This window comes from Acomys minous (genome assembly GCF_964271855.1).
Source record: "Acomys minous genome assembly, chromosome: 1".
NCBI lineage: Eukaryota > Metazoa > Chordata > Mammalia > Rodentia > Muridae > Acomys > Acomys minous.
In genome coordinates this window covers 72,586,200-72,598,951 of record NC_140483.1, presented here as the reverse complement: position 1 = coordinate 72,598,951, position 12,752 = coordinate 72,586,200, and the positions used below count along the sequence as shown (strand labels likewise).

The window sequence follows — 12,752 nt, the reverse complement described above, 5'->3', positions numbered from 1 at the left end:
AAATTATTTAACAAAGTTATACTTTGTAAAGTATGACTCCAGTGGGGAACAATGTTACTAATGATTTTATTACATGGTCTTGGAAGATCTCATTGGATAAAACAGTTGTTACAGAAGCATAAGGACCTAGGTTTGAATTATAAGAACCCATGATCCATTTTGAAGAGACGGGGGAGCGGGGGGTGGGGGGGGGAGGGCGGGGCTCGTCAGATCCAAGGGCTCGGAACAAGCAGCCACAGACTCTTGAGGAGCCAGCAGACTCTTGAAGAGCGGGGGTGGGGGGGGTGGGGGGTGGGGGGGGGCGCCGAGTGCGCGGGCAGGGGGGTCCTGGTCCTCAGCTCCACGACTTGGGCGCGCCTCGACAGCGAACAAGTCTCGGCCTATCAGAAATAGGAAGGTCGTTGATTACTCACAGTTTCAGGAATCAGACGACGCAGATGAAGATTATGGAAGAGATTCAGCCCCTCCTGCTACAAAAATTCGGTCATCTCCCCGAGAGGCTAAAAATAAGAGGCGATCTGGAAAAAATTCACAAGAAGACAGTGAAGACTCGGAAGAAAAAGATGTGAAGACCGAGAAGGGTGATTCTCACTCAGCAGAACACAGTGAAGATGAAAAAGATGATCATAAAAATGTACGACAGCAACGACAGGCAGCATCTAAAGCAGCTTCTAAACAAAGAGAGATGCTCTTGGAAGATGTTGGCAGTGAGGAAGAGCAAGAAGGTGATGATGAGGCACCGTTCCAGGAGAAAGATTCTCGCAGCAATGAAGATTTCCTAATGGAAGATGATGATGATAGTGATTATGGCAGTTCAAAAAAGAAAAACAAAAAGATGGTTAAGAAGTCCAAACCAGAGAGAAAAGAAAAGAAAATGCCCAAACCCAGACTAAAGGCTACAGTGACACCAAGTCCAGTGACAGGCAAAGGGAAAGTGGGTCACCCCACAGCTTCTAAGGCATCAAAGGAAAATACTCCTTTTCCCAAAGAAGAGGATGAGGAGTCAGAAAGCCCTCCAGAAAAGAAAACAGCAGCAAGCCCCCCACTCGAGAAGTCTGGAGACGAAGGGTCTAAAGATGAAGCCCCATCTAGGGACGATTAAAAGTGATGTTTGGGGAGAGATTTTATTAAAAAAACAAAAAACAAAAAACAAAAAAGGAAACCTACATAGGACACGGTTTGGGCGGTGGCTTAACTCGGGCTTTCAGTGCTATTTCATTTGTCTAAAATAATGTTTATCTATCTGTCTGTCACTCTCAGAACCATTGTGTGTTAAAGTGTTTAAGTTGCCATTTTGTCTCATGGTCTTCTTTTTTTGCCAGTCCCTCTTTTCTCCCGGTTAAAGCCATGTGAATTAATCACTGGACTGACTGTTTCATCTTTGTGTTCTTAATGGAAGGAAGGACTCCCAAGCTGTAAAGACTTGAGGTGGCCACTATAGAAACATTGCTTTTTGTTAAGAATATCAATTTGGATAATAATAAAAAAAATCTAGAAAAGTTTTAGTTGAAAATGATTTGTTACTTCTTTTCCTGTACTTGTGATGAGCAGTTGTCATTTGACATGGGCTTATATGTCTAAGGTGTGAATGTCAAGAAGAATCAGGACTCTAAACGTACACTAGTGAGGCAGTTGCGAGGTGAGCAGGAACTCTGGATTGTTAACTCAGTGCTCATGTTATTTCCCTAGCTGTGGAGAGAAGGAGGTTCCTGGAGCTTATTGGGGGTATGGGCTTCCTTACTTTATATTTGTTATTCTCCAAGAGACTCAAAACCAGTGGTCTTTTTGTCTGAATAACAGTCTCTTTTAAAATGAGCCACCAAAACCAGAATCACTCTTCATTTTGTGTCATTCATATTTTTCCTTGACTCATTTAAAAAAATATATATATATATATCCTGTTTTTTGGATAAAAATTTTCCAGTGATCAAAATTTAAAAAGATTTCTTAGAATTTCAATGGCTTGGTGAATCTACACTTCACAGTGCACTTCTTTATAGGCTGACAATGTTAAAGTTTTAGGCAAATAAACTTTGAGTTAATGTGAAGCTCAGATACAAAGGATGAGTTTAGCCTTTATGAATACAGATAATTGAAATAAGGGCCCATGAACCATGCCATTTTTATCTGGGGATAGAAACAGTTTTCTTTTGATACTTAAATTGTTCCTTTTCTTCATAGTAACATGATATGACATAACCTCACTCTTCCTTCTGCTGCTTCCATACTGTGGAGTTGATTTCCTTCTTAGTTGGTCTGACCCCTCCTTTCTGTTCATGTTTCCTAAAGCAAAAGCCTGAGCCTCAACGATGTGAGTGAACCATATTTTAGGTGTCTCTGTGTCACTGATAACAGTCTAGACACCTTAGCAAAGCATCAGGACGTAGAGCGATAGGTTTGACCCTCCACATTCAGGCCCCATGCACCAATAGAAGCAAAGGTTAAGGGGCCTGTTATGCTACTAAATTAGAGATTTAGTGGATTAATTTCTGTATATTTTTCTGCACTTAAGCTAAGTTTGCTTCCTCAGTATTCTGCTTTTGTGTTTTTTAAGGGACATGTTTCTCTCAGACAATGTCATTTTCTTATAGGTGTTCGTAGGACAAAGGTTTATTTAAGAACTATTTTTACTCTGGTTTTTAAGACACTTTAAAGAACATTCTTAGATCTGCTTTAAAAATAAATAAATAAATAAATAAATAAATAAATAAATAAAACACCTAGTTGCAGATAGTCACTTCAACCCTGCACTGTTAATAAATGAGTATTAAACATGACCAAAAATAGAAACTTGCAATAAGCAGTTGGATTTTTGTGCTATGTAATGGAATATATAGTTGTGAGCTATGTAGTGGGGTATTACAGATTATTCTATTTGCTTTAGTGTGCTTGCTCAGGTACCTATCTTTAAAGAAAGAGGACACTCACTGTTTCCACCAGGCATCTCTCCCTTTAGGGGTTTATAACTCAGTCTTACATTCCTAGTGACATTTGGGCTTTTCTTAGGTTATATTTCATGAAAATTTGTGGGTAGGGTCTCTTTCAACTTTCGCCTCATTTTTTTTCAGCAGTCTCTTTAATATATTAATCTGCACTAACATCTCTGACTTTATCTACCTGTAATTGAGAAATAATGTCTTCTAGGTTACTAGTGTAAAATGAGTGTCGGCTTAGATTTTAAGAATCCCCTTTAAGAGAAAGGCAAAGTAGAAGGACCCAGAGGGTCCTAGAAGCCTACAAGTAGAACATTATGATAGGCAGATTTGGGCATAGGGGTCCCGCTCAAACTAAGGCACCAGCCAAGGACAATACAGGCAGTAAACCTTAAACCCCTACCCAGATCTAGCCAATGGACGGAACACTCTCCACAGTAGAGTGGAGAGTGGGATATTACTTTCTCACATACTCTGGTGCCTCACCTTTGACCATGTCCCCTGGAGGGGGAGACCTGATGGCACTCAGAGGAAGGACAGCAGGTTACCAAGAGGAGACTTGATACCCTATGAACATATAGAGGGGGAGGTAATCCCCCTCAGGAACAGTCATAGGGGAGGGGAGTAAGGGGAAAATGGGAGGGAGGGAAGAACGGGAGGATACAAGGGAGGGGATAACCATTGAGATGTAACAAGAATAAATTAATAAAAAAAATAAAATAAAATAAAATTCTATTAAAAAAAAAAGAAAAAAAAAGAAAAAAAAGAATCTCCTTTAAAAGCTAACTCATTAGATTGAAAGTATATTTTTAATTACAGGTTAGTTGGGTTGGTTAGTGTCTCAAGTGAGCACACAGGTTCTGAATGACCTCTGCTTTCGCTTTTTTAGTGGTTTATAACACTGTCTTCGAATCAGGCATGCAAATAGGAAGACATTTAATGTGACTCAACTGGAAACAGGTGCTCAGCAGTTACCCCACCACCACCACCCCCCCAGTGTGCCTACAGTGGCAGCGCAGTCATTACCTTTGCAGTGCTCAGGAATGGGATGTTCATTTGAAGGTGCCTATTTGTTACCGAAGCTCAGCTAGGTTTACCTCTCTAACAGATCACAGTAGCTCTGCTGAATAACACTACATCCTAGTTCTCCAGGCTCGGTAAAAGCCTTTCTCTCTCTCCTTGGGCCAGAAATGGTAGCCTCTGTCTCACCCAGTGGTTGTTTACTGCTACTGTTAACCCTCTACCTGAGAGAAGACCTAAAGGATACATTTTCAATGTCTGCTGAAACACTCACTGCTTTCATAGCTCCCATTCTGTCCTAACCTTACAAAGGAAAACTAACAGTAGGATGTTTCTTCTAGGGTAATGAGAGAGTCCTCCTCCCCCCGCCTCCCCCAACACAAACACCTTCTCTTAAAAAAAAACCCTACTTGCTACATGGCTGATCTTAAACTCTTGTTTTGTTTTCTTGGAAACAATTGTTTTTGTGGGGTTTTTCCGCCCAGTCTTCAATGCTTATCAAATAGCATTTTCTTCCTCATACAAATCAGTAGTAGAATTTAAGGTTATACTCTAGAAGGGCTTTTGATGAATATAGTCTGAACTTGACTTTTTTTTTTAAGGCCTGGTTTCACTTTGTAGCCTGGCTGGGAATGTTCCCTTCACCCTCCACAATACATTGCTGGGATTAATGCCACCATACCTGGTGATACTTTTTTAAAGATTTCTTTTTGTTTGTTTTTAATGTTCAAGAACATGCAGGTGACAAGTGGATTTTCGGCCTACAGGATGGAGAGGGGAATAGTGTAAATAAAACTCAGGTTTAGGGGCCGCTGCAAGAACAGACAGCTTTAATGAAGCTGTGGAGTCAGTGCCTATTTGAAGAGTTCTCTTTACCTGTAGCACTGGAAGCTACACCAGAAACATTCCCACCCTAGGCACTTCATGGTGTGTAGAAAGAGGTCAAAAACAAGCAGTCCGTGCTTCCTGCCAAAGGGGAGGGAAAGTTAAAACCGCAGGTCTTGAGAGTCGGGTATTATTATTTTCTCTGTGGAGGAAACTGCTGAGTTACTTGAAGATGGGGTGTTTATTGGATTTTGTTTTGTTTTGTTTTGTTTTTTAGTATTGGAATGTCATTGTCAATAGCCATGTTCCTATTTGAACCTTTTCCAGTTGTCATAGAAGACAAAATACATGATTCTGAGTATCAAATCCATAAATTATACTTTTGTTCAAAGCCTAATTCACAGTGGTGCTAACTGTAATAACCACTATGGGGGGCAGAATCCTGTATGCCTACCTGTTGCCATGCCAATGAATAACAAACTGGTGACTTCTGTTTGAGCATGCTCTATGTGGCTGTGCAGACACTTTGTATATTGAGTGAGGGGGGTTCTAGATTATGGGGGAGGGTATATTGGGGTTTTGTTTTTGTTTTTGTTTTTTGTTTTTTGTTTTTTGCTGGGTTGGAGAGTATAGTACTCAGTTATGCCCTGAAAAGAACATGTATAAAACCCTGAAGTGTGGTGTGGGTGTGGGTATGTGTGAGTGAGTGTTTGTAAATGTCTGGCAATTAAACCTTCATCTTCTGGAAGTTAGTGAAGTTTTTTCTTTTTTCTCTGGAAGTATTTGTTACAAAACTTGTAAATAAGAGTTCTACCTAATTCGTTTACCATAACATGTTGCAGCAAACCTTACATTGCTTCGGCCCTGCAAGGCCTAAGACTTGCCAGGTTACACAGCTGCTACAATCTCAGTAAGTGTCTGCCTTGATTCATCTTTTAGACTTCATTTGCCAGTTCTAAAAATTGCTAGTCTTCCTCAATTTCAGTCCTTAATATTTCATCTACTGAGCAGGAAGGGTAAGAGAGCTAACCTGTCGGAGGCTGTGGGCCAAGAGCCTGGCATCCTATTCTTCATACTGCATGCAATTTGGCTAGATACATGATCAGACAACAGAGGGTTGGGCATTCTTGCAATACCTTAGCAGTGCTGAAATCTGCAGCATGGTACTAAGGAAGTTAAAGTTTGAATGTAACCACTTTATTTAAAGGTTTTTTTTCTTTTAATTTAAATGAACCCAAGTTGAAGTGAACATGATTTTGTTGACCATGTTCATGAATTACAGATGCAACATGCATTGGTAGAATTGTGTGATGGTCTGATGTGATGATTCATTTACATATCCCAATCTGTATGTACTTGCATAAACAAAAAACCAAACTCTTGCTTTGCTCTGATTGGAGCATTTCCAGGACTGCTGTCTGTTCCTGAACTTTGTTTTAAGTATGTGTATCTTTGCTTGTATTTTGTATTAAATAATAAGGAAAAGAACCCCTTATTGTTGAGCATGTTGGCATTGTGTCCCCTCCTCCTTTTTTTTTTCTTTTTTCTTTTTTTCTTTTTTTTTTCTCTCTCTCTTTTGGGGACATATGAATCAAATTACTCTTTTTCTGTATCTTTTTCTTTTCTTTTGTAAACCTTTTGTTTTGTTTTGTTTAAAAATGGTTTTATAAAAGGGCTTTTATAACCCCCCCCAAAAAAAAGAACCCACATAAAACCAGATGCTAAGTCATATATTTGTAAGCATACTACTTTGAAGGTTGTCCTCTGACTGCCACATGTGCTGGGACACATATCTGCCAACATTACCATACACATGAACACACACAATCGTGTCCATCCATACATGGGTACACACACACACACACACTTACACATACACACACACACACACACACACACACACACACACACACAAGACCAAAACAAACAAATAACTTAAGAACAAGTATGAATTGTAATGCAGAGGTGTGAGGAAAATAATGAAACTGAGGGGTGTGTTTGTGATTTAGGAAGCTCCTAGCATGAAACATTTCTTTAATTCTTGGGAAATACAAAGCTCTTCCAGTTTCACTCAAGTTTTTCCAAATTCTTCCTGTATAGATTAGATCCTCACTTGAAAAGAGACCTAGGAGGTGAATAAAAAAACCCTTTGGGCCTGAAATCCGCCTCCTGTTTCTGCGTTGCTGTATTCCACCTTAAATAAGACCCCTTTGGTTGTTTGAATGAGAAATGCCCAATACAGGCTCACCTTTATTGCCTGTTATGATTCATGTGAGATATGAAGCCATGCTAGAAGAAATAAGTCTCTAGTGGCAGGATTTGAGCGCTTATAGTCTTCCCCAACTTCCTGTTCTCTCTTCACTTCTGTGTGTGGATTTAAAAGTGGCCAACAAGCTTCATGCTCCGTGGCCATTTCTACTCTTACCTGCTGCTATATATTTCTTTCCATGATGAACTCTAACCCTCCGGAAACATAACCAAAACAAAGCCCTTTTCCTTAAGTTGTTTTGTTCTCGATATTCTATTGCATCAAGAGAAGAATAACTAATACAGTACAAACCCCTCTCATCTCATCCATTTTCCCAGGATTTGTAGGCTATCACCCTCCACTAGGTGAATTATGGAACTAAAGCAGACGCCATCGAGGAGTGCCACTGCCTACTAGCAAGCACTCCTTGTTTGCTAAGTCTGCTTAATTATACAGCTCTAGATCACCTAGCCTGGGTTAGTACCACCCACAATGAGGTGAACCCCTCCCTCATTAATCATCAATCAAGAATATGTCCCATAAACTTGTACACGTGTCTCTACCATGGATGCAATTCCTCAGGAGGGATTTCTTCTTCTCAGATGTGATGAGATTCGTATCAAATTCACAGAAACTGACAAGTACACGAGAAGTCATCCAACTTAGTGCTTTGGGGAAAAATCACATAAAATAGTTTTGAAGGATTGTTGATATGTCAATAATGTTCCCGGTACTCCTATGATGAGTTAGGATGAAGAGAGAGAAGGCTATGGCACTAATAAAAATATTCCTGATGAATAAACTTACCTATATGCTTTTGCAAAATAGAAATGAAAATATGCAAAAAATCTATATAGACAAATATGAAAAATGTACATATAATTTTGAAAGAACATAGAAATAACATGACACAAGTTGTATCTTTTAGATATATAATATTTTAATGAAAATGTTTTTAATATAGTCAGGTAATTTTTACAAAGCATTCCTCTTTGAAATTGCAATGAAATGTTGGATATAACCTCATCAAATATCCATTTCAGTTGCAGAACACAATACATTTGGGTATAACTTAATGGTTTACATATTAGTTTTTTCATTTCTTTCTAATGAGCAGAAAAATACTTTAATATAAATGAAGTTATGCCTGTCATTTTCTTCCTCAACTTAGCTCCTCAGATTTATAGCCAGTGCCATTAAACTGTTGTTCGCATTTGGGGAGGAAAACATTAAGTTGAAATGAAAGTAAAATTCTCTTCAAGTCAATTAATGTCCGTCCTTATTTTTATGGTGTGATCAATTAGTTTAGGACATAATAGGATAATGCACTGATGGATACACTGTCAATATCTCAGTACTTCAGGAGGTGAAACAAATTTCAATAAAAACAATGATAATAAATTTACTAGAAAGGAAAAATGTGTGAGTTCATCTGACATTTCCCACTGGGCTTAAAAAGGTATGAAATTACAGGCATGGAGAGGGCACTGCATGATATTTATAGAATGCCCCCAAATATGGATTGATTTACCCCCTTTCTTTGCACATTTCAAGTCAGTAAATTCATTCTTGTGCTACAAAACCAAACCTTTTTGTTTCGTTTTGTTTTGTTTGTTTGTTTGTGCTTGATGGGCAAGTGTTCTATGACTGAGCTACCTCAGCCCAAAGTAACTATTTCTGGTATGATGCTGTCAAGTGTTGCAATGGCTGTCCCTCCTCTTACTTTAGATTCTGCCTGAGAACCCTAATAAATACAGTAAAGAGATTTTTGACAATTCCTAATTAAAGTAGCTCCCATATCAGTGTCCACTTATAAACTAGATTTCTAATCTGAGTTCTGGTGATCTCATTGATAAACCTAATGAGTAATTTGAATCTGAAGATTTGTGGAATCAGTGACGACTTTTGTCTAAGAATACTTAAATATTTAAATTACCTTCTCCTATCCTTAGTAAAAATTAATATAATTAGGTTTACCATTACAGTAATAGTAACATATCATAAATATTTCTTGAAGCATTGATCTATCCTGAAACTTTTCAATATTCAAGAGGTACTAGCAGCACCTACAATACCAAACTGCATCACCAGTAGGAAGACGCTATGGGGTGAAAATGCAGCTCAGCTGCATGAGTGCTTGCCTAGTCTACAGAAAGCACTGAGTTCAGACCTTAGTACTGCTTAAACCAGGCTCAGTGGTGGGTAACTGTAATTCCAACACTACTGAGGTAGATCATGGAAGATCTGGTGTTCAAAATGGTCAGCTTTTGAGACTGACATGAGCTATATAAGACCTTACTTCACAAAAGAAAGAAAAAGGTAGGCAGGCAGGCAAGAAAGACAAAGGTTAGGAAAAAAAAGAAAAAATAAAAGAGAAAGAAAAAATTTACTAAAGACAAGAATTGTGCATATTTAAGTAATGTTTCTCAACCTCAGGGTCATGACCCTTCTGGCGGTTTCATGTCAGACATTTACATTATGATTCATAACAGAAGAAAAATTACAATTATAAAGTAGCAACAAAATAATTTTATGGTTCAGGGTCACCACAATATGAGAAACTATATTATAGGGTTACAGTATTAGGAAGGTTAAACCACTACATTAAGAACACATTGTAAGTTAAACACTGGGACAAAGAGTTTATAAACAATAATCACTGTTTTCAGTATAGTAAACCAAAACAGAATACCATAAATCTTTTATGTTTTGAAGCAGAATTCTAACAATAAGTATACCTATCAAATTTATAAAGTGATTTTTCAGTTGTTGGCAACTGAAGTAAAAGACTAGAAAAGGAGATGATTAAAATGTCAAAATTACCCAGAGAACCACAACTAAAAGAAAACTCAAACAATAGTCTGTGGGTGATGAAGAATGACTGGTAAGAACAACCAAGGAAAACATTAACATTAATGGTCAATATTGTTGGTAAAACAAAAAACGGATCAACCACCACCCCACTGTCATAAACATGAGGCTTCTAATTCTTGGTGCATATGATGGTTAGTTCATATTGATTGTCAAATCATTGGAACTAAGATCTATAAAGGCACTAGTCGCTGGCACACATGACAGGAAGAGGGGGAATTCTAGACTTGCTTAGTTGAGATGGAAAGCTTCACAAGAACTCTGAGTTGTACTACTCAACAGGCTAGAGCTCGGACTGTGTGAAAACATGGAAGGGAGCTAAGCACCAGCATTCACTGCTCCACTTACTGACAGTAGATGGAATATAACCAGCTGCTTCTTCTTTCCAGACATCAAGTACTTCTCATGGAGCCAGACACCCAAATGAATACTTTCTTTCCAGTACGTTACCTTTGCCAGGTATCTGATCACAGGAATGAGAAAAATATACATTTCAACATAATTGTTTTAAAAATCATTTTCCTGAGGTTAGAGAAATGGCTCAGCAGGTGAGAGCACTGATGCTCCTGCAGAGGATTTGAATTTGCTTTCCAGCACCCATGTTACCAGAGAGTTTACAATTGCCTATTAACCCCTGTGGCCTCTTGGACACGTGCATGCAGAAAAGCATGCACGTGTGTGTGTGCGCACACAAACACACACACACACACACACACACACACACACACACACACACACACGAATCACATTTTTTATGTTCAAGTTGGAAATCTCTTATCTTATTAGAAAAAGGATCTGTATTTGAAAGTTTTGAGGACAAAAGACACCACAGGAGGAAACTACCTAAATTATCTTGTGTGACAAGTGTAGCTTACAAGACAAATATATCAAAGGCATTATATAAAATTACCTTTATGGTATGTAAAATATATGTAAGGAGTGTCAATGCTTTTATATAATTTAGACTTGAGTCCTGCTCTCAAGATACTTGACTAAATGAAAGCAAATATTTACAACCACAACAAATGCAGATGTGGAGCAACTCTTACATACAGATCTGGATCCGTTCTCTCCAGGCTCAAGCACTTCAGGTAAAGGAGCATCAGCATGACCTCACCATCATGTTATGCAAAAAGAAGGAATGCCTGTCTAGATCCCACCATGTGAGCTCATAAATAAAGCCAAAGATTTGGAGGCCAATGGGCAGAACAGCTGTGAGCCTCAAGGTCACCCAGGGTATTAGAAATGGTCATTTTTATTTTTAGTGGAGTTGGCTATATAACATGACCATTTGCTTCATAGTGATGTTCTTAGTCAACTTTTGAATATTGTTCTGATTTATTCATATGTTCCTAAACTGTCCTCTGTGTATTAAAGTTCAGAGTGTACAGTTCATTTTATAAAGTTGCTGTGGCCTGTTCTTTCCAAATTTTGAAGTGCCACTGATTTTTAACTTTCTCTTCCCCACCATGCCAGTGCTATTTTTGAATATTCCATCCTTTAAAAATTCATACACAGCATCTGGAACAAGATGCAAGAATGACACTACAAACTTCTAATAGATAACTATGCTTGTTTTTTTCCGGTAACTTTACTCAGAGAATATTTTTCCTTTCTGTCTGGTACCATTTGCATAAATATACATAATAAATAACTATATTTGTACTCATTAACTGATTTCATAGCATCCATCACCCTTGCTTCTCTCATAACTGAAGTTCAATTTGTTTTAGAATAAAAGTTTTGCTGAGTATATTGTTGGTGCAGTGACCTATGCCATGAGGGGCAAAAAAGTGGCCTGGGTTCTCTGCTCTCAAGGATATTCTGTTTATGTTTATAACATTTAAAAAATTAGATTGTTGAGACATCATCTGTACTCACAGTCTGTAACCTCTTACAAAGCAAATGTTGTTATCAGGAATAGGTCTGGTTCCTGCCTTATTCTAGGTTCTTTTATTATTCATTTTTATTTGTGCTATTGGTGTTGCTTTAGAACAAACTAGCATATAGTTTGGCTGAAATTTTACTCCTGGGTTTGATTTTTCTCATTAAAATCATTGTAATTCCTGATTTTGATGCACATTGACATGTCTGATGTACCAGACATCTTAGAATTATCACAAACAGGATCTGATTTTATATGGAAGTCAAGCATTTCCTACACTGATTTGATGTTCTAGAACATTATGTTTTCCAGCACATTGATGGGTGGCCTGGAGCCCTGGGAGTTTATACTTTCACAGAAACAGACACAACACAGCATAGTGATTGTAGTTGAAAATATTCCTCAGTTAGACAAATAAGCAGCAGTTATAGGGGTCATGTTCCAGTCAATGTGGGATATTAGCTAAATTTTAAAAGTTTCAAGACAATGTTCAGTTATAAAAATGGTCTTGTCTTGAGAATTGAAAATGATGGATTCTTATATTGTATTTGGTGCTTATGTGTATGTGATGGTTAATCTTCATCACCACTTTGACTGAAATTAAAACCACCTAAGAAATATACATCCAGGTGTTCTCTGCAATAGTATTTCCAAAGACCTTTAACCTAGGCATGGTGACCTACCCTGAATATATGCAATACTATTCCATGACCTGGGATCACAGACTGAATAAAGAGAGAAAGTGGTTATGTTAAGCTGAGTGCCTCTCTGCTTCCTGTCTGGGTCAATGTGAGCAGATGCCTTTTATACCTACTGCTATGTTTTCCCTGTCATGATGGACCCACAAAGCATGGCCTAAGTGAGCCCTTCCCTCCTTTAGTTGCTTTTGTTGTTATGACACAGCAACAAGAAAAACAATACAGTGAGGTAGAAAGCAGGCATCCAAACTTCTAAAGCTCCCCTTTCTTTC

General features: G+C 38.2%; 1 protein-coding gene across 1 annotated transcript; it reads left to right on the top strand.

Annotated features, from left to right (window-relative positions):
* Nucleotides 1-298: 298 nt before the first annotated feature.
* On the top strand, nucleotides 299-1,414 carry LOC311606468 (nuclear ubiquitous casein and cyclin-dependent kinase substrate 1-like; the record flags this gene model as incomplete). Its single annotated transcript, XM_084797753.1, has 1 exon — nucleotides 299-1,414. A coding segment is annotated over one exon (804 nt), but the record flags the coding sequence as incomplete, so codon positions are not given.
* Between the last annotated feature and the right edge of the window lie 11,338 nt (nucleotides 1,415-12,752).